This window comes from Euprymna scolopes, chromosome 2 (assembly GCF_053919585.1).
Source record: "Euprymna scolopes isolate OS-2025 chromosome 2, ASM5391958v1, whole genome shotgun sequence".
Lineage (NCBI taxonomy): Eukaryota > Metazoa > Mollusca > Cephalopoda > Sepiida > Sepiolidae > Euprymna > Euprymna scolopes.
The window spans coordinates 152,115,100-152,138,392 of NC_136483.1; the positions used below are offsets into that span (position 1 = coordinate 152,115,100).

Below are 23,293 nucleotides of genomic sequence, written 5' to 3' on the forward strand. Positions count from 1 at the left end.
CACTTTTTGTGCTGCTTCGAAAAGGAACAAAATTCAACATACACCGCTTCCTCTTCCCTCCCTCCCTCCCTCTCTAGCGATGTAAACATTCAAATTCATTATATCATTCGTGCCATTTTTTATCAGCAGCGATTTGATTTTTCACGTAAGTAATAGAAATTATATTTATATACTTTAGATATTGATTGCTTTCTTTTCATTTATATAACTTATTAACATTTACTTATTTATTTAGCATTTTCTTTTTATATTACAACGTTAATGTTTATGAATATTGAAATAAAATACATTACTACAGATTTATTAATAATATCTCTCTTTTAATCACTTTTATATTCAACATACACCGCTTCCTCTTCCCTCCCTCCCTCCCTCTCTCTCTCTCTCTCTCTCTCTCTCTCTCTCACACACACACACACACTTTCTTCGGTGTGTTTTTGTTGTTACGTACGTATTTTTTTATATTTTTATCTCAGTAATTTTTATTATATTTAATAGCATTTTCTTTTTTTTTTTTTTACATGGGAAAATATTATATTTGTTATATTTTTGTCTTTTGACAACTTTTTTGAATCTATGTGTACATTAATACAAACCCAAATATTTTTTTAAATATTGTATATTCTGAAGCATTAAGATGAAGCATAAATATATAAACATGATTACGAAACTTTTCCCTGAAGCAAGAAGAAAAGTTATTCATTGTGTAAAAAAAAAAAAACACAGAACATATAAGACATTTAACTATGATTATAACTTTTCATAACTGTTACATACGATAATATTTTACATCTTTCAAGACGTCGTCTTATTCTCTCTTAAAAACAATAAGTGTGGGAAAACATTGTTATACATAAAAAAACGGATAAAAATACGGTTAAAAACTCGCTACATATATGTTACCGTGACATAAGTATTTCGTATAGTTTTTCATTTATTTTTCGATTACATCGGTAAACACTGTATGTTTTTCGAGCTGAATAAATATAACATTTATTTTTTTATACTTTTTCAAATCTGTGTACAGTCATCGTAATTTGTAACAATAATTATTCCGTGAATTATCGAATACTATTCTGAATATTACACATTCAATTACATTCCTATTTCAGTCACCTATATTATTTACGGTGAACCAAACCTAAATATTTTTTATAGTTAAGTTTTACTATCAGATTCGTTGCCAGGGACCTCGAGTGGTCGGTGGTGTTCTGTAGTAGCGTATCTGGATATTTACCTTTTTGTAAATGTACATAGCATTATATGCCAAATTTCGCAATCTAGCCTTTTTTTTCCTCGCCATATTGAGATGCGCACAACACCTCTGCAATTTTTTACGTTTATTTTTTTTTCTTTTTTTCTGTTATTTTAAAATCTGCAATTTTTTGGCATTTTTTTTTTTTTAAAATAAGAATACTATTGATTATGCAAAGAAATTGAAGAATGCAAAGAATTGAAGAATTTTTAAACGAGATTATTATAAAAATATTTGTGGCCAAGGAGGGGAGATACTTATATTCTCTTATACAAAAACTGGGGAATTTCTCTCTCTCTCTCTCTCTCTCTCTCTATCACCCTCTTTCTATCGAAAACCATACATTGGTTAGCGATGTAAACATTCAAATTCATTATATCATTCGCGCCATTTTTTATCAGCAGCGATTTGATTTTTCACGTAAGTAATAGAAATTATATTTATATACTTTAGATATTGATTGCTTTCTTTTCATTTATATAACTTATTAACATTTACTTATTTATTTATTTCATATGCTAATATGTTTCAGATTATACAATACACTTTATTACAAATACTTCTGTAAACAGTTAACACGAAACTATATAAAAATCTCGGAATTTCTCTGTTAAAAGTGGGTTATTTATTTTCTATTAAAGTTGTTTGAAAAGTTATAGAAATATATTTTTTTTAAACAGTAATGAATTTTCCCAACTCAATATTTTACATTTTAAAAAATTTTTAAAATCTATAAAACTTTTTCTATTGATTTTATTTTTACGATATTTACAGGGTCAATGTGAAATTTTTTGTTCTTTCCAATAAATCGAATATAATATTTTAAACAAACGTTTTTTTTTTAAATTCACGAACCCCACCCCCCAATCCCATCTGAAATTTTATGTTCTTTCCAATAAATCGAATATAATATTTTAGACATACTTGGGTAAAAATATTTAACATATAACACTTTTTTCCATACTTACGGTGTTACAGAGGGTGTGAGACGCTATCTTGATTTTTCGAATACATCGATAAACACTGTATGTTTTTCGAGCTGATTAAATATGTTACATTGAATAAAAACACAAAAAATATATCCAGTTGCCTTCGATAACATTGATTTGTTATATATTTGTCTTTTGACAACTTTTTTGAATCTATGTGTACAGTAATACAAACCCAAATATTTTTTTTTATAAACAGTAATGAATTTTCCGAACTAAATATTTTTCAATTTTTTATATTTTAAAATCAAAATTTTTCTATTGATTCTATTTTTACGATATTTTCAGGGTCAATGTGAAATTTTATGTTCTTTCCAATAGATCGATTATAATATTTTAGACAAACGTTTTTTTTTTTAAATTCACGAACCCCCTCCCCACCCCATGTGAAATTTTATGTTTTTTCCAATAAATCGAATATATTATTTTAGACATACTTGGGTAAAAATATTTGTTGTCAAGGAGGGGAGATACTTATATTCTCTTATACAAAAACTGGGGAATTTCTCTCTCTCTCTCTCTCTCTCTCTCTCTCTCTCTCTCTCTCTCTCTATCACCCTCTTTCTATCGAAAACCATACATTGGTTAGCGATGTAAACATTCAAATTCATTATATCATTCGCGCCATTTTATAAAAATATTTGTTGTCAAGGAGGGGAGATACTTATATTCTCTTATACAAAAACTGGGGAATTTTTCTCTCTCTCTCTCTCTCTCTCTCTCTCTCTCTCTCTATCACCCTCTTTCTATCGAAAACCATACATTGGTTAGCGATGTAAACATTCAAATTCATTATATCATTCGCGCCATTTTTTATCAGCAGCGATTTGATTTTTCACGTTAGTAATAGAAATTATATTTATATACTTTAGATATTGATTGCTTTCTTTTCATTTATATAAATTATTAACATTTACTTATTTATTTATTTCATATGCTAATATGTTTCAGATTATACAATACACTTTATTACAAATACTTCTGTAAACAGTTAACACGAAACTATATAAAAATCTCGGAATTTCTCTGTTAAAAGTGGGTTATTTATTTTCTTTATTGATTATACTTCCAAAATAAACTATTATAGAAATATATTTTTTTAAACAGTAATAAATTTTCCCAACTCAATATTTTACAATTTTTAAATTTTTAAAATCTATCAAAAATTTTCTATTGATTTTATTTTTACGATATTTTCAGGGTCAATGTGAAATTTTATGTTCTTTCCAATAAATCGAATATAATATTTTAGACAAACGTTTTTTTTTTTAAATTCAAGAACCCCCCCCCCCACAATCCCATGTGAAATTTTATGTTCTTTCCAATAAATCGATTATACTATTTTAGACATACTTGGGTAAAAATATTTTGTTTCCATGTTTTCGGAATTTTTTTTTTTTTTTTTACCTTTTTTTATACTTTTTAATAGCATTTTCTTCTTATATTACAACGTTAATGTTTATGAATATTGAAATAAAATACATTACTACAGATTTATTAATAATATCTCTCTTTTAATCACTTTTATCGTCTATCAGTTAATTTTTGTGCTGCTTCGATTTTTATTAATTAACACATTTTATTATTTTAATGAAAAATAATAGTTTCAATCATATGCTAATACTTTTTGGGTAAAAATATTTTGTTTCCATGTTTTTTTTACCTTTTTTCACATTCAACACACAAAACTAGAACACATAGAAATGACAAAAGTTGGGAAATTATTTTTCTATTCATTTTAAGAAAAAAGCAAAAATTCGATAAATTCTGGTACCAGTTATTTATTAAACTCAATGCTATTTTTTTGTAAAATTATTTTGTTTCCATGTTTTGGGAGTTTTTTTTTTTCTCTCTCTCTCTCTCTCTCTCTCTCTATCACCCTCTTTCTATCGAAAACCATACATTGGTTAGCGATGTAAACATTCAAATTCATTATATCATTCGTGCCATTTTTTATCAGCAGCGATTTGATTTTTCACGTAAGTAATAGAAATTATATTTATATACTTTAGATATTGATTGCTTTCTTTTCATTTATATAACTTATTAACATTTACTTATTTATTTAGCATTTTCTTTTTATATTACAACGTTAATGTTTATGAATATTGAAATAAAATACATTACTACAGATTTATTAATAATATCTCTCTTTTAATCACTTTTATATTCAACATACACCGCTTCCTCTTCCCTCCCTCCCTCCCTCTCTCTCTCTCTCTCTCTCTCTCTCTCTCACACACACACACACACTTTCTTCGGTGTGTTTTTGTTGTTACGTACGTATTTTTTTATATTTTTATCTCAGTAATTTTTATTATATTTAATAGCATTTTCTTTTTTTTTTTTTACATGGGAAAATATTATATTTGTTATATTTTTGTCTTTTGACAACTTTTTTGAATCTATGTGTACATTAATACAAACCCAAATATTTTTTTAAATATTGTATATTCTGAAGCATTAAGATGAAGCATAAATATATAAACATGATTACGAAACTTTTCCCTGAAGCAAGAAGAAAAGTTATTCATTGTGTAAAAAAAAAAAAACACAGAACATATAAGACATTTAACTATGATTATAACTTTTCATAACTGTTACATATGTTCTTTCCAATAAATCGAATATAATATTTTAGACAAACGTTTTTTTTTAATTCACGACCCCCCCAATCCCAATTTTTAAGTGTCTATTAAACATTAAATACTTACTTTAGTAACCCGATAGTAAATTATTAATTTACCCACAAATTGAAGAGAAAAGGTCAATACATAATATATTCAAATTTAAAAAAAAAAACAGTGTTCTTTTAGAATTTTACCTGTAAAGTTTGAAGTTTAAAACCTTTTTTTTAACCACGTTATTTGATTTTTTTTTTGTTTTAATGGAACCTTGGTCCTTGCTCCTTTAATTGAAAAAAAAATTAGGGCTTGAATTACATTTTTAAAGGAGTTATATTGGCTGCTTTCTTTTTATTTATAGAACTTAATAACATTTATTTATTTATTTCATATGATAATATTTTTGGAATTTTACAATACACTTTATTACAAATACTTTGGCAACAGTTTATTTAACTCATATTGCTAATACTTTTTGGATAAAAATATTTTGTTTCCATTTTTCGGAATTTTCTTTTTTTTTTTACCTTTTTTTATAATTTTTTATAGCATTTTCTTTTAAAATTACAACATTATACATTAGGCACCGCCAAAAATGGCCGCAAAATCAAGTTTTTGTTTTTTTAAACGAAATTACGTTTATTAAAATCCATTATTTCTGAGTAACTTTTTTTTTCCAGAAAGATTAAACCCTGAATTTTATCATTTAGAAAACAGAATAATGTAAAACTTTTTCTACTATTTTTAATTCAATTTTAAATGTTAAATTTTCCCAAAAAGTTAACAATTGACATTTTTTGTCTTGCACAAAAAACGTACTTAAATATTAAAAAAAAAAGGGTTTTTGAAATAATTAATTTATTTATTGTCTAACTAAGATTTAGGATGATTTTCTAAGAGAATATGCAAAAATATTATAATATAAGTACCTGAATTTCAAATAATTCCACTTATTCATATAGGTAACCAAATATTCGCGTTGACGTAGAGTTCAGATCGACTCTGTTTACGTTTTCGTCTGATAAAAAGCAAACTATGGAAGACCAAACAGGCCAAAAAAAACTTATTTTTCAGTGACGAAAATTTCAATGTATTATTAAGCTGAGGCTGGCCAGTACCAGATGGGTGACCATTTGTATGCGTTTGGTTTTTAATGTGTATGTGTGTGGGGGCCAGACTCCCCAAAATGGGGGGGGGGGCAATTTAAAGCAGAATAAAAAAAAAATTATTTCAGCGCGTTTGGTCCAACATAGTCATAGGCGGCAAACGTTTTCAAACGGGATCGAAAAAAAAGATGCTATTTTTAACACAAAGGGCACAATATTTATCGAATTTTTTTTTTTTTTGGTATCGATTATTCAAAGCATGCCCTGTTTAATAATGGTCATGCATTATTCGGCTCGCTAAAAAAAATTTGTTAATTTATTTATCAAAAATTTTTAAATAGATTTTTTAGTATACATATTAAATTTTTTTTTTTTTTTTTTGCTTAACTTAAATTAATTATTTTACTTAACATATTCACCGAATTTCACACTTCAAAACTCAAAAGCGGGATAATTAAACACAATCGAAGTTCTGATATTCAGACGTCAAAATAAGGTATGCAAACAATTTTTTTTTTTTTTTTTTAAATCTATAATTCTGTCCCTTACAACACAATATGTTGATTTCAGTCTCAGATGATTATTTTAAGCATATTTGTTCCCACTTCAAAACAAGGGGGGGTTTGTAAGCAAAAAAAATATATATATATAAATATCGTTTATGAAAAATAAGTACACTGTTATAAAGTTCATTCTTCTCCTAATAATCGCTGAAAATTTCGTATTGATCGGATAATTACCTGATTTTTGGTAGATTTTTAAAAAGACGGTCCGTCAAAAAGTACTGATCTGCCCCCCCCCCCCAGTTTTGGCGGTGCCTATTATACATTAGTACACATTTATTTTTATTATCTCTCTTAATTTTTTTTTTGCAGTTTTTTATATACTTTTTCATAGCATTTTCTTTTTATATGACAACGTTAATGTTCAAATACATAAAATACATTACGGCACATTTATTAATATTATCTCTCTTTTAATCACTTTTATCGACTATCAGCCAAATAGCCGGGGTCGAAAAGTTGGGAAATTCTTTTTCTATTCATTTAAAGAATATGCTATTAAAAAAAGTAAACGTCGATAAGAGTGAGACATAAACAGTAAAAAAAAAAAAAAAAAAATTTTTATTTGTAAATGGGTAGTAATGTCTTTTATTTCAATATTCGATATAAGAATACTTTCAATATTTCATATACATAATATTTCAATTAAATAAAAGAAAAAGTCGATAACATTGACACATTTATTTCATATGCTAATATTTTTTGGAACAAATATTTTGTTTCCATGATTTTGGATTTTACAGTAAACTTTATTAAATATTCTTAGAACATACAGAATTAAAAATCATATTTTAAAATATTCACCACATAACAACACTAGGGTTTGAATTACAAACCAATTGAGACCTTTGCTTAATTGAAACAAATAAAAAGTACTTTCAGCCCAAAATACTCATAATTGCCCCCCCCCCCCAAAAAAAAAAAAATTGGTGGCCAGAAAGTATCTTATCATTTTCTGTTCTATTTACACATTAAAATTATTATTCGCAGTAAAGAAATATATTTATTTTATGAAAACTACTTATCTGCCCTATATTTAAATGTAATATTCATTTTAAGCATCCCTGAAAACCTGTAAAAGACTGCACCCCTCTCCCACATTTGCTAATGCATTCTACTAAACATGTATACAATTTTTCCTTTTTCGTTGCAGTTTGCACATTCTTTGCCGACTTGAATAGAAACAGTTACAAATATATAAGCATTTTTATTATAAAAGTTTTAATTGTTTATTTGACTTTGCTTTTTACGTTAACAATTTTGTTGCTACATTTCACTTTTATTATTGTATTTTTACCCATACATTTCTTCTAAGAAACGTTTATATATTAAAAAAAAAAACAAAAAATGCCTAGGAGATCATCAGCATCATCATATGGACGCGCAGCAGCAGCAGCGCGTGAACAGAAACGAAGGCGGTCGGAAGAAAGTGCAGAAGCTCGAGAAGAACGCTTGATGCTTAATCGAATCAGGATTGAAAACAAAAGAGAACATGAAAGTGTGGCCGACAGACAAACACGTTTGACTGCTAGCAGTAGTCGCATGGCTACAATAAGAGAAAATGAAAATGAAGATGATACAGAAATTCGACTAATGGCTAATAGCAGCCGCATTGCTGCAATGAGACAAAATGAAACTGAGGACGAAAGAGAAATTCGTCTAATGGCTAATTACAGCCGCATCGCTGCATTGAGAGAAGATGAAACTGAAGACGAAAGAGAAATTCGTCTTATGGCTCATAGCAATCACATGGCTACAGTGAGATCACAAGAGACACAAGAAATACAACAGAATAGGAGAATGGCTGATCGAACCTTCCAGTCAACACGCAGAACTAATCTAAGACACGAGAGACATAGTCATTGGCTGATGGAAGCATTTTTTTATGATGCAGAGAAACATTATAACACTGACCCGAAAGTAATAATTGGGGAAATGGACAACATTTGTGGACATTGTGGTGCCAAAAAATGGATTGCTGAAAGACCTGGTTTGTGTTGCTTGGGAGGTAAAATCAATTTGCCAAAAATACAAGATCCTCCAGAAGTTCTGAAAACTTTACTGACACAGGATACAACAAAAGCGAAACAATTCAGAAAAAGTCTTCTAAAATACAACTCTGCCTTTCAAATGACATCTTTTGGAGCTTCTAGAAATGTTACTGACTTTGCATTCTTTACCACTTACAAAATACAAGGTCAGTGTTATCACTTGATGGGTGATCTGCTTCCATTACCCGGACATTCTTATGAATTTGTGCAGGTTTATTTTATGGGTGGCAACGAATCAGAAGCACAGCAAAGATGCACGAATGTGCAAGGTGGATTAGACTTGGAGATTGTCATGGAGTTGCAGAACATGCTTCACCAACACCATAAATATGTTGGAATTTTGAAATATGCAATTGAACAGATGCAACATAGTCGTAATCATAAAGTCATCATCAAAGCAGACAAACATCCACCATCAGAACATGCACGGAGATACAATGCACCTACGGCCGATGAAGTTGCAATCATAATGGTGGGTGAACAACATGAATACAGGGACATTGTTCTGCAATTAAGAAGTGGACAACTGCGTCGTATTCCAGAAACTCATAGAGCTTATGATGCACTCCAATACCCACTTATGTTCTGGAATGGACAAGATGGATATCATTTTCAGCTGTGGCAGAGGAATCCACAAACAGGTCTCAATACAACTCGATCTGTAACATCTAAGTGTTTTTATGCATTTCATTTTATGGTGCGAGATGGATTCAATCATGTATTATCTTTAAAAGAAGTGACCAGTCAGTTCATGGTGGATATGTATGCAAAAATAGAAACTGAAAGATTACATTTCATACGAAAAAATCAAAAAAAATTAAGGGTGGAAGAATATATACATCTGCAAGATGCTATGAATTGTGATGGTGACCCGAGAAATATTGGACAACCAGTTATCTTGCCTTCCAGTTATACAGGAGGACCACGATATATGCAACAACGGACTCAAGATGCAATGACTTATGTAAGAAAATTTGGACGAGCTGATCTTTTCATCACATTCACATGTAATCCAAAGTGGAGTGAAATTACTAATGAACTTTTTCCACATCAAAAAGCCAAGGATCGCCATGATTTGATTGCTCGAGTGTTCCATGAAAAACAAAAGAAACTCCTCTGGCTTCTCAAAGAAGGACGAATTTTTGGTGAACTTAGTGCTTATATAACTACGATTGAGTGGCAAAAGAGAGGCCTTCCGCACTCTCACACCCTGATTTGGTGTAAAGATAATATTAATGCTGATGATATAGACAAAATAATTTCGGCTGAACTGCCAAATGAAACTACGGATCCAGAACTTTTCGAAATAATAAAAACTCAATTAATCCATGGACCATGTGGAGTCTTAAATCCAGCGTCACCCTGTATGGAAGATCGTAAATGCTCCAGAAGATATCCAAAGCCTTTTATTGGAGAAACACAGACTGACAATAATGGTTATCCTCTTTATCGCAGACGTTCACCAGAAAATGGAGGCGAATCAACAACCTTAGTTGTTAGAGGACAAATAACAACCGTGGACAATCGATGGATAGTGCCTTATAATAGTTTATTATGTAAAATTCTGAAGGCACATATCAATGTGGAATTTTGCAACTCCATCAAAGCCCTTAAGTACATAACAAAATACATAAACAAGGGTAGTGACATGGCAACATTCAGTATTGGTGATGAGGGTGCAAGGGATGAAATAAAGTTTTATCAGACAGGAAGATACATCTCCAGTAATGAAGCAATATGGAGGATCTTTGGATTTGAAATCCACCAACGATTTCCAACCGTTGTACATTTAGCAGTACATGTTGAGAATGGACAGAGAGTTTATTTCAATGAAGAGACTGCACATAATTTGGCGCAGACACCACCAGAAACAACCTTAACTGCATTTTTTAAACTATGCCAAGAAGATGATTTCGCTAGATCTCTCATGTATACTGAAATTCCTACATATTATACCTGGAGTAAGCAAAAAAAGTGGGTTCGTCGTAAGCAAGGACAAATTGTGCCAGGTCATGACATCAAAGCATCTGACGCTATTGGCCGTGTTTATATTGTGCATCCTAATAACAGAGAATGCTTTTATTTACGATTGCTTCTCCATACTATTCGTGGACCAACATCTTTTGAGGATCTCCGACGCTTTGAAGTTGGACTGTGTACAACATACCAAGAAGCATGTGCTGTACGTGGACTTTTGAAAGACGATGAACACTGGCGGAAAACTTTACAAGAAGCATCAGTCTCACAAATCGCCAATCAAATTAGACAATTATTTGCAATTATGCTTACAGCCTGTGGGATTGAACAACCACATTTGCTCTGGAATGAATTTAAAACTGATATGTCCGAAGATTTTCTTCATCAAGCCCAAATGCGAAATGAAAATATGGCAATTGCATTTTCGCCTGAGATATTTAATCTATCTCTTGCTGACCTATCCCGTCGAGTACAAGCACTTAACCGTACGTTAACGAATTGTGGCATGCCAGAGCCTGCTGATATTATGAATGTAAACCACAGAATACAGCAAGAGACTTATGACTATGATGCCTATGACCAATTCATTCAGGAAAATGAACCTCGGCTTGTGGACGAGCAGAAGAATATTTACGAGAGCATCTTGGAAAGCATTCATCATGATCACGGAACGACATTCTTTATTGATGCCCCAGGTGGAACTGGCAAAACTTTCCTGTTAAATCTGCTCCTTGCAAAAGTTCGTCTCACAAACAATATTGCCCTTGCAGTGGCATCCAGTGGAATTGCAGCAACACTTTTGGATGGTGGTAGAACTGCTCACTCTATGTTTTCTCTCCCATTGGACCTTACTAGACAGGAAAAACCATTGTGTAATATTAAAAAAGATTCAGCAAAGGCTAAACTACTGCAAAACTGTAAATTAATAATCTGGGATGAAGCAACAATGAGTCACAAAAAAGCTATGGAAGCAGTAGATTCTACACTACAGGACCTAAAAGATAACACACAAATAATGGGTGGAGTGACTTTGGTTTTTGCTGGTGATTTCAGACAAACCCTTCCAATTGTTCCTCGAGGAACCAGAGCTGATCAAATGAATGCATGTCTCAAAAACTCCTATTTATGGCATCATATTAAAACAATGAGTTTAACACTAAACATGCGAGTACATTTACATGCTGATGATGCTGTTGGTGACTTTGCCATTAAACTTTTGCAAGTGGGTAATGGACTTCTGGACAAGGACTCCTATAACCAGATTCAGTTGCCTTTTACAACAATTCAAACAGAAGAGGAATTTATAATGAGAGTTTTTCCAGATCTTCATAATTTGCATACGGATATCAATTGGCTAAGTAGCCGTGCAATTTTAGCAGCAAAGAATGAATCTGTAAATGAAATAAATAGCAGGTTGTTGAATAGATTACCTGGAGAAATCATATTATACAATTCAGTTGATACAATCTGTTCACAGGACGAAGTAACAAATTATCCGACTGAGTTTCTTAATAGTCTTGAACCACCAGGAACGCCTCCACATAGTCTGTTTCTAAAACTTGGAGCACCAATAATGTTACTTCGCAATCTTGATCCACCAAAACTCTGCAATGGCACAAGGCTCACCATAAAGAATATGATGCCTCATGTACTGGAAGCAACAATTATGTCAGGTAAGTATGCAGGATTACACTGCTTCATTCCCAGAATCCCAATGAGACCACAAGAATTGCCATTTGAGTTTGAAAGGCTGCAATTTCCTGTCAAGCTAAGTTTTGCAATGACAATAAACAAATCACAAGGACAGTCACTAAAAGTTGTTGGGCTCAACCTGTCTAAACCAGTATTTTCTCATGGACAGCTATATGTTGGCCTATCAAGAGTTGGACACCCTGATGGACTCTTCATTCTGGCACCAGATAAAAAAACCAAAAATATTGTATATTCTGAAGCATTAAGATGAAGCATAAATATATAAACATGATTACGAAACTTTTCCCTGAAGCAAAAAATATATAAACAACATGATTATGAAACTTTTCCCTGAAGGAAAATATATATAAAGATGATTACGAAACTTTGCCCAGAAGGAAAAGAATGCGAAATGTGCCATGGAAAAACCCTTTGCGTTACATACATGTGCGAGGGAGTCTTAAAGCTAACTGTACAAAGCAAGGTATACCACCATCCTCCTTCAGATTGGATTGGACAAAAATGAATCGAACCCACAAACTAAAGTTTAAAAATCTGGTACAGTATCCATCATGCCATGGCAATGAATACATTGGACAAGATTAATTTAATGTTAAAAACTCAAGAAATATCTGAAAGTATGTCAAACTTACAAAAAAGAACTACCACCTAAAGTGGAGTAGAGGTAAGGCTCCCCCACATAACCAAAAAAGAAAGCCCCCCCCGCCCTACAGGAGACAGGAGCTCCCCTACCATTCTGGGGCAGGGAAGGAGCAAGGAAAACTCTTAAACATAAATTGTCAACGAAGGGTATACACCCTTGGGAGCTAGAAGAGTCTTTTTATACGCATCAACACACAGCGAAACTTAAAAAGATAAAGAGATCAATAGCTATAGCCAGCTGGTCTCATAAACACAGGTGTACACTACACCGAAATTCACTTCAGGTCTGCATTTCCTCCATGCGAATAAGGTCCTGATTCCCCCCCAAGTGCAGGAAAGTTGCCCAACTCCCCTCTGGGTACACTTAAAAAGAAAACTACCCCCTCCCTAAGGCAGGAGAGAGAAGGCTCCCTGCCCCATCTCCTTCGTTGGTCGGATGACTGTCACCTCCCTAGAGCGAGGGATAAAAAAAAAAAGCAAATCACCCCTTCAGTCCTTCCCTAATCTGAGTAGCACGGCTCCCTCCTTCAGGGAGGGAAGGTCAACAGGTGGAGGAAAAATAGTCAACGCAGGGCATACCGCCTGACAAGCTAAAATCGTATTTTTATATACGGCAGACAGTAAGACTATTTGCCTTGGGGGCGGGCTAAGCACTCCCTCACCCCAAAAGTGGGAGCCGGCGAAACTTCTCCTCTCAGAAGCGGGAGGGGAGGCCAGGGAACCTTCTTTTTCCCCTAAAAGAGGGATATCCTTTTGTATGGTTGGTCTCCCCCCCCCCCGTTGGTTCCGCTTTATCCCTCCGGAAAGAGATCAACCTTACACAAAAACAAAAAAAAAAAATACGGGTAGAGGGAAGCCTTCCAGAGCCCCCTTCTGGGAGAAGTTCCCCGGCTCCCACCTTTTGGGGAGTGCGCAGCCTGCACTCCAGTCAACCAAATAAATAAAAAATTTACCCATCCCACCTTTGTGGGGAGAGTGCTCAGCCCACCTTCTGAGCCACCATAAAACAAAAGGTTCCTTCCACCAGAAGGGAAGGGAAGTAGAAAGAAAAAATATTTAAAAATACATGGTCAACACATAACCAAAAAAGAAAGCCCCATCCTCCATGGGAAGAAGGCTCCCCTCTCATTCTGGGGCAGGGAAGGAGCAGGGAAAACTCTTAAACATAAATGGTCACCGAAAGGGTATACACCCTGTGAAGCTAGACTCCCCCCCCCCCAGTGCAGGGAGGTTGCCCAACTCCCCTCCGGGCACACTTAAAAAGAAAACTACCCCCTCCCTAAGGCAGGAGAAAGAAGGAAAAATAGTCAACGCAGGGCATACCGCCCGACAAGCTAAAATCGCCTATTTATATACGGCAGACAGACTCTATTTGCCTTGAGGGCGGGCTAAGCCCTCCGACTCCCCCCCCCCCCCCCCCCCAAAGTTGAGAGCCGGAGAAACTTCTCCTCTCAGAAGCGGGAGGGGAGGCCAGGGAGCCTTCCCTCTTTCAACTAAGAGACAGATATCCTTTTGTATGGTTGATCTCCCCCCCCCCCCTCTGTCGGTTCCGCTTACTTCCTTCGGAAAGAGATCAACCTTACACACAAAAAAAAATATGTGGAGAGGGAAGCCTTCCCGGGCCCCCTTTCTGGGAGGAGAAGTTCCACAACTCCCAACTTTATGGGAGTGCTCAGCCCGCCCTCCAGTCAACCAAATAAAAGAAATTTCCCTATCCCATCTTTGTGGGGAGAGTGCTCAGCCCACCTGATTGATTCTTTGTTCCACAGATTATAAGATTAAAACACTGAGCCAACATTAACAATTCTGACTTATCATTCAAACATGATTACAAAACTTTTCCCAGAGGGAAAAGAATGCGAAATGCGCCATGGAAAAAACTCTTTGTGTTACATACATGTTGGAGGGAGTCTTACAAATAACTGTACAACGCAGGGTATACCATCCGCCTCCTTCAGATTGGATTGGACAAAAATGAAATTAAAAGGAAACGAAATTAGGAACAGTCATGAATTGAACCCACAAACTAAACGTTGAACATCTGATACAATATCCATCATGCCATCGCAATGAATACATTGGACAAGATAAAATTACTGTTAAAAACTCAAGAAATATCCGAAAATATGTCAACCTTACAAAAAAGAACTACCACCTTAAGTGGAGTAGAGGTAAGGCTCCCCCACATAACCATAAAAGAAAGCCGCCCCCCCCCTACAGGGGGAAAGAGCTCCCCTCCCATTCCAGGGTAGGGAAGGAGTAAGGAAAACTCTTAAACATAAATGGTCAACGAAGGGTATACACCCTGGGAAGCTAAAAGAGCCTTTTTATACAGCTCATCTGATGGCAAAACTTAAAAAGATAAAGAGATCAATAGCTATAGCCAGCCGGTCTCATGAACACAGGTTTACACTCCATCCAAGTTCAGTTGAGGCCTCTATTTCCTCCGTGCGAATAAGGTCCTGACCCCTCCCCAAGTGCGGGGAGTTTGCCCGACTCCACTCCGGGCACACTTAACAAGAAAACTACCCCCTCCCTAATGCAGGAGAGAGAATGCTCACTGCTTGATCTCCTTCTTTGGTTGGATGACTGCCACCTCCCCATAGCGAGGGGTAAAAAAAAAAAGCAAATCACCCCTTCAGCCCTTCCCTGCGTAGCACGGCTCCCTCCTTCAGGGAGGGAAGGTCAATAGGTGGAGGAAAAATAGTCAACGCAGGGCATACCGCCTGAGAAGCTAAAATCGCCTTTTTATATACGGCAGACAGTCAGACTCTATTTGCCTTGAGGGCGGGCTAAGCCCCTCCCCCAAATTTGAGAGCCGGAGAAACTTCTCCTCTCAGAAGCTGGAGGGGAGGCCAGGGAGCCTTCCCTCTTTCAACTAAGAGACGGATATATATGTATCTTTCTTTTCTTTGCTTATTTCTTGGTACTAAGGATTTCTGTATGCATGTTATTTTATTTAAGAGTACTAAATAGCTTTTCAGTTTCTTGAGACTCTTTCACCTGTCTGGATTCTGCAGCAACGTTGTGGAGTGATATGTAAAACATAAATTGGTACTTTATAACAATAGGTATGTAGAATTCTAACTCGCCAGTGTTGATCGCTTCGATTATTTACAAATTCACCAGGTCCTGGATATGACCATAAACTGTATCCAAACGTGGGGCTTTGTGAAGTGTGAAGCCACCATTTAATTGCTATTGCTACCAGGTCCACTCTGATCTAGAGTGGTAGTACCTGTTAGGGTCCCAATTATGAGTTAAATAGAAACCAACATTAAATAAACAAATATATTCAAGGAAAAAAATGTCACTGGATTTGGCATGAAATAACCTGATATAGTGTTGATATGTCATAAAACAAAATGAACCAACAAATTCACCAATCGACACATTATCAACAAATGTATCTTTCTTTTCCTTTTTCTATGCTTATTTCTTGGTTCTAAGCTTATCATTAACAAACCCTGACATTTCTTTTACTTTGTTTTGTGTATATATTTTATTTTGTGTAGAATTAAAAAAAAAAAAAAAAAAAATTACATTTCGCTACCACATTTGCAGCGAAATGTTAGCATAAATAAAATCACTGGTGACAACCCATGATGTTTTTTCTAATGAACACCAATTAACCAACGCGCTTTCCATTGGTTTTTCATAACAATTTAATATTGATAAATTATAATAAACATTTCCATTACTTTTCTCTTTTTATCAATAAATATACTTGGTTGATAATTAGAGGACACAATGTTTATTGTAATAAAACTTGTGATCTATAACATCCAATTCTAACAATTAAACTTTCCTTTCTCAATTGAAACAAACAACATACCCCACACTATGTTCCTAAAAATGAGGATTTTACTATTGCGTTTACATAATTTTTTAGCTATGTTTCTCTTACTTTCAGCATGAGAAAATATAATTTTCTACATGTGTTTCATGCATAACACACAAACGTATATGTGACCAACATTTTACCTCTGATATTTTTCCAAAAACACCAAATAACATTCACGCTTTCCATTGGTTTTTCATAATAACAATTTAATATTTATAATTTATAATAAACATGTCCATTCATTTTCTCTTTTTATCAATAAATATGCTTGGTTGATAATTAGAGGACTAAAATCAGATTTGTAAAAATTTCATTTTTTTTTTTTTCACTCTGAGAATTTTCTTTTTATTTCTTTGACAAACTATTTTTTTCAATTGACTTCAGCACATGATTGTTATTGCTTCTTCCCCTTTTGTCTTATATTTTTTTTCTTCATGCCAAAGATTTTATATATCAAATTTTTTCTCATTTCTTACATTTTATTTCTTTAATTCATAGTCCGCCAATATAGTATTAGTTTCAATTCCATTGAACACAATGTTTTATATAGTAAACATCAGCATATTTCACTTTTCAAGTATTTTTTTATTTTATTTCAAATACTATGTTTTATTTCATTTTGTTGACACTCATTTACCTCTCTGGGGTGCTACAAGGAACATGTAGAGTGATATATCAAACATGAATTGGTACTTTATAACAATAGGTATCTAGCATTTTCAGATAGCAATGTGGATAGTTTTAAACATGTATACACTTAAAATCTCATAATATAAAGAAATGTATCTTTTTTTTTCTTTTCCTTTGCTTATTTCTCTAACCTAAACATATCATTAACTAACCATAAACTTTGTTTTAGTTTTATATATCTATTTTATATTGAAGAATACACAAAAATCAATTTCACTACCACATTTACAATGTTAGCATACACAAAAATCACTGGTTACAATCATTGATAGCTGTTTCTTATAAGCACCAAATCTCTATCACAATTTCGAATTGTTTTTCATGATAACAATTCAATATTGATACATTATAAGAAACATTTCCGTTGCTTTTCTCTTTTTATAAATACAAATAATATTAAGCACACCATACCAAGCCCACTGTTTCAGCATCTAATAAACTGCCTACCAAGATCAATGTTTTCAAGTAACAATGGGGAGTATTCATGTTATGTTTCACATTTTTATGTTTTGATATATTTTGCTGCTTAATATCAAATTCAGCAGATGAGTTCTTTCTTATGCATCAAACAATTACATTTTCTGATATTCATTCAAGCTAATTACTGAAAATCAATTACATATTTTCTTTACTAAAATAATACTGTGCTTGATTTCATCAAGTGGTGCAGATCTGTTTTTACACTAACAATGTGCACATTTTTTGAAGAATAAAGTTATTTTTTGTTTTTATTTTTAAGGTGGTGAAGGTGATCCGGGGAGTGTTTTTTTTTTTTTTTTTTTTTTTTTTTTTTTTTTTTTCAAAAAAGGTACTTTTTACGAATGGGTATCCAAGAAACGTTCAGTATTTTGTCATAAATTAAGATTTTCTTTGACCACTATCAATACTATCAGAAATGAACAATCTACACAATACAAACTAACGGTTTTGTTGCCTTTTTATTATAACTCCAAACTAACCCATAACTACATTTTTCTTTTATTTTGCAAATTTGATTTCCTTTAGTTTATATTGTGTAGCTGAATCAGAAATTGATTGAACTTTTGTCATTTGTAGTTAACATGCTTTCAGCGCAATTACTACAGTGTAATCACACATGATCTACCAAAATAAAAACACTTCAGATAAAGTCTTAAATAGAATTCAGTTCCTTACATGACATCTGATGAAGTCAGTAGAAACATTACAAACTAATACTTGAAAAACAATTTGACATTTACTGTACTACAATAACACATTTGTAAAGAAGTAGAAATCTGGATACCTATTCTGATACCTAATAAAAGAAAGGACACTCTTTGGGGCGGATTTTGATGATAACAAGTCACTAATTAGACATTATAATAAACATTCAAATAATTTAAGAATTTTACCAAAATAAAATTACGTGGTAATCACCCAATTTCTGCCACAAAATTCTGATTGGCAAAACTCATAAACATAAAATATATATTTTCTAATTTCATCTTTTTTACTTTTTACATAATCTGATTTGATGTTTTCCTAAAGATTCAAATCACTGTATTTTGCTGCTTAATATCAAATGCAGCAGATGAGTTCTTTTTTATGCATTAAACAATTACATTTTCTCATATTCATCCAAACTGAAAATCATTATTTTCATATTTTCTTCATTAAAATATCACTGTGCTTGATGTCATCAAGTGGAGCGGATCATTTTCTTTCTTTTTTTTTTTTCTTTTTTTTTTTTCATTTGTTTACACATTTTTTACAAATGTTTTTGAGAGTCCATACAATGTTATAAGGGTTCAACATTTTTTTTTTCATTTGAATATATTTTGCCTAAGATTCTTAGCCTATATCATTGCATACCAATTTGTTTCTTGAAAGTTAAGTTCACTGTAAAAACATCTGATACACCAAAATCCCTGATACCTGTTTCTTATAAGCGCCAAATAACTATCACTATTTCGATTTGTGTTTCATGAGAACAATTCAATATTGATACATTATAAGAAACATTTCCAGTGCTTTTCTCTTTTTAGCAATACATATAGTTGGTTGCTAATCAGAGGACTTAACTAACCCTATAATTTGCTTTACTTTGTTTTGTATATATATTTTGTATTGTGTGGAATTAACAAAAATTCATATGCAGAAATCTGTTGATTCATTCCAAGAATCCCAATGCGACCAACAAACTTGAAAGATTACAATTTCTTTTTACTATGACCAATAAGAAAGCTCAAGAACTAAGTTGTTGGACTCATCCTGATCACCATTTTACAGTATTGTTAACAGTAAGTTTAACATTTTAAGTACAGAACAATATTATGTTTTGATTTTTACAAATTACTATTTTCTGTGACAGATGTTACTTTTTCAATATTGATTGTACGCTCTTTTGTGTTTTTACATTTTGCATAAAATAATATTAAGCACACAATACCAAGCCCACTATTTCAGCATCTAATAAACTTCCTACCAAGACCAATGTTTTCAAGTGACAATGGAGAGTATTCATGTTGTTTCACATTTTTATGTTTTTAAATATTTTGCTGCTTAATATCAAATTCAGACCCCTATTTCCTCCGTGCGATTAAGGTCCTATTTGCCTTGAGGGCGGGCTAAGCCCTCTTTCCCCCCCCCCCCCAAAGTTGAGAGCCAGGGAAACTTCTCCTCTCAGAAGCGGGAGGGGAGGCCAGGGAGCCTTCCCTCTTTCAACTAAGAGACGGATATCCTTTTGTATGGTTGATCTCCTCCCCCCCGTCTCTGTCGGTTCCGCTTACTCCCTTCGGAAAGAGATCAAGCTTACACAAAAAAAAAAAAATATGTGGAGAGGAAAGCCTTTCTGGGAGGAGAAGTTCATCATGATCACGGATCGACATTCTTTATTGATGCCCCAGGTGGAACTGGCAAAACTTTCCTGTTAAATCTGCTTCTTACAAAAGTTCGTCTCACAAACAATATTGCCCTTGCAGTGGCATCCAGTGGAATTGCAGCAACACTTTTGGATGGTGGTAGAACTGCTCACTCTATGTTTTCTCTCCCATTGGACCTTACTAGACAGGAAAAACCATTGTGTAATATTAAAAAAGATTCAGCAAAGGCTAAACTACTGCAAAACTGTAAATTAATAATCTGGGATGAAGCAACAATGAGTCACAAAAAAGCTATGGAAGCAGTAGATTCTACACTACAGGACCTAAAAGATAACACACAAATAATGGGTGGAGTGACTTTGGTTTTTGCTGGTGATTTCAGACAAACCCTTCCAATTGTTCCTCGAGGAACCAGAGCTGATCAAATGAATGCATGTCTCAAAAACTCCTATTTATGGCATCATATTAAAACAATGAGTTTAACACTAAACATGCGAGTACATTTACATGCTGATGATGCTGTTGGTGACTTTGCCATTAAACTTTTGCAAGTGGGTAATGGACTTCTGGACAAGGACTCCTATAACCAGATTCAGTTGCCTTTTACAACAATTCAAACAGAAGAGGAATTTATAATGAGAGTTTTTCCAGATCTTCATAATTTGCATACGGATATCAATTGGCTAAGTAGCCGTGCAATTTTAGCAGCAAAGAATGAATCTGTAAATGAAATAAATAGCAGGTTGTTGAATAGATTACCTGGAGAAATCATATTATACAATTCAGTTGATACAATCTGTTCACAGGACGAAGTAACAAATTATCCGACTGAGTTTCTTAATAGTCTTGAACCACCAGGAACGCCTCCACATAGTCTGTTTCTAAAACTTGGAGCACCAATAATGTTACTTCGCAATCTTGATCCACCAAAACTCTGCAATGGCACAAGGCTCACCATAAAGAATATGATGCCTCATGTACTGGAAGCAACAATTATGTCAGGTAAGTATGCAGGATTACACTGCTTCATTCCCAGAATCCCAATGAGACCACAAGAATTGCCATTTGAGTTTGAAAGGCTGCAATTTCCTGTCAAGCTAAGTTTTGCAATGACAATAAACAAATCACAAGGACAGTCACTAAAAGTTGTTGGGCTCAACCTGTCTAAACCAGTATTTTCTCATGGACAGCTATATGTTGGCCTATCAAGAGTTGGACACCCTGATGGACTCTTCATTCTGGCACCAGATAAAAAAACCAAAAATATTGTATATTCTGAAGCATTAAGATGAAGCATAAATATATAAACATGATTACGAAACTTTTCCCTGAAGCAAAAAATATATAAACAACATGATTATGAAACTTTTCCCTGAAGGAAAATATATATAAAGATGATTACGAAACTTTGCCCAGAAGGAAAAGAATGCGAAATGTGCCATGGAAAAACCCTTTGCGTTACATACATGTGCGAGGGAGTCTTAAAGCTAACTGTACAAAGCAAGGTATACCACCATCCTCCTTCAGATTGGATTGGACAAAAATGAATCGAACCCACAAACTAAAGTTTAAAAATCTGGTACAGTATCCATCATGCCATGGCAATGAATACATTGGACAAGATTAATTTAATGTTAAAAACTCAAGAAATATCTGAAAGTATGTCAAACTTACAAAAAAGAACTACCACCTAAAGTGGAGTAGAGGTAAGGCTCCCCCACATAACCAAAAAAGAAAGCCCCCCCCGCCCTACAGGAGACAGGAGCTCCCCTACCATTCTGGGGCAGGGAAGGAGCAAGGAAAACTCTTAAACATAAATTGTCAACGAAGGGTATACACCCTTGGGAGCTAGAAGAGTCTTTTTATACGCATCAACACACAGCGAAACTTAAAAAGATAAAGAGATCAATAGCTATAGCCAGCTGGTCTCATAAACACAGGTGTACACTACACCGAAATTCACTTCAGGTCTGCATTTCCTCCATGCGAATAAGGTCCTGATTCCCCCCCAAGTGCAGGAAAGTTGCCCAACTCCCCTCTGGGTACACTTAAAAAGAAAACTACCCCCTCCCTAAGGCAGGAGAGAGAAGGCTCCCTGCCCCATCTCCTTCGTTGGTCGGATGACTGTCACCTCCCTAGAGCGAGGGATAAAAAAAAAAAGCAAATCACCCCTTCAGTCCTTCCCTAATCTGAGTAGCACGGCTCCCTCCTTCAGGGAGGGAAGGTCAACAGGTGGAGGAAAAATAGTCAACGCAGGGCATACCGCCTGACAAGCTAAAATCGTATTTTTATATACGGCAGACAGTAAGACTATTTGCCTTGGGGGCGGGCTAAGCACTCCCTCACCCCAAAAGTGGGAGCCGGCGAAACTTCTCCTCTCAGAAGCGGGAGGGGAGGCCAGGGAACCTTCTTTTTCCCCTAAAAGAGGGATATCCTTTTGTATGGTTGGTCTCCCCCCCCCCCCCGTTGGTTCCGCTTTATCCCTCCGGAAAGAGATCAACCTTACACAAAAACAAAAAAAAAAAATACGGGTAGAGGGAAGCCTTCCAGAGCCCCCTTCTGGGAGAAGTTCCCCGGCTCCCACCTTTTGGGGAGTGCGCAGCCTGCACTCCAGTCAACCAAATAAATAAAAAATTTACCCATCCCACCTTTGTGGGGAGAGTGCTCAGCCCACCTTCTGAGCCACCATAAAACAAAAGGTTCCTTCCACCAGAAGGGAAGGGAAGTAGAAAGAAAAAATATTTAAAAATACATGGTCAACACATAACCAAAAAAGAAAGCCCCATCCTCCATGGGAAGAAGGCTCCCCTCTCATTCTGGGGCAGGGAAGGAGCAGGGAAAACTCTTAAACATAAATGGTCACCGAAAGGGTATACACCCTGTGAAGCTAGACTCCCCCCCCCCCAGTGCAGGGAGGTTGCCCAACTCCCCTCCGGGCACACTTAAAAAGAAAACTACCCCCTCCCTAAGGCAGGAGAAAGAAGGAAAAATAGTCA

General features: G+C 34.3%; 1 protein-coding gene across 1 annotated transcript; it reads left to right on the forward strand.

The window, feature by feature from the left end:
* The first annotated feature begins 382 nt into the window (after positions 1–382).
* On the forward strand, positions 383–18,245 carry LOC145297696 (uncharacterized). The gene is made up of 2 exons (XM_080143899.1): positions 383–4,223; positions 7,691–18,245. Exon 2 carries the CDS (start codon positions 7,885–7,887, stop codon positions 12,526–12,528), a length of 4,644 nt encoding a protein of 1,547 aa, XP_080000025.1. The 5' UTR covers positions 383–4,223; positions 7,691–7,884; the 3' UTR covers positions 12,529–18,245.
* Positions 18,246–23,293: the final 5,048 nt, after the last annotated feature.

What these genes read in the sequence shown, in the direction of transcription:
- LOC145297696 (XM_080143899.1), top strand. Translation starts at nt 7,885, where the DNA reads ATGCCTAGGAGATCATCAGCATCATCATATGGACGCGCAGCAGCAGCA.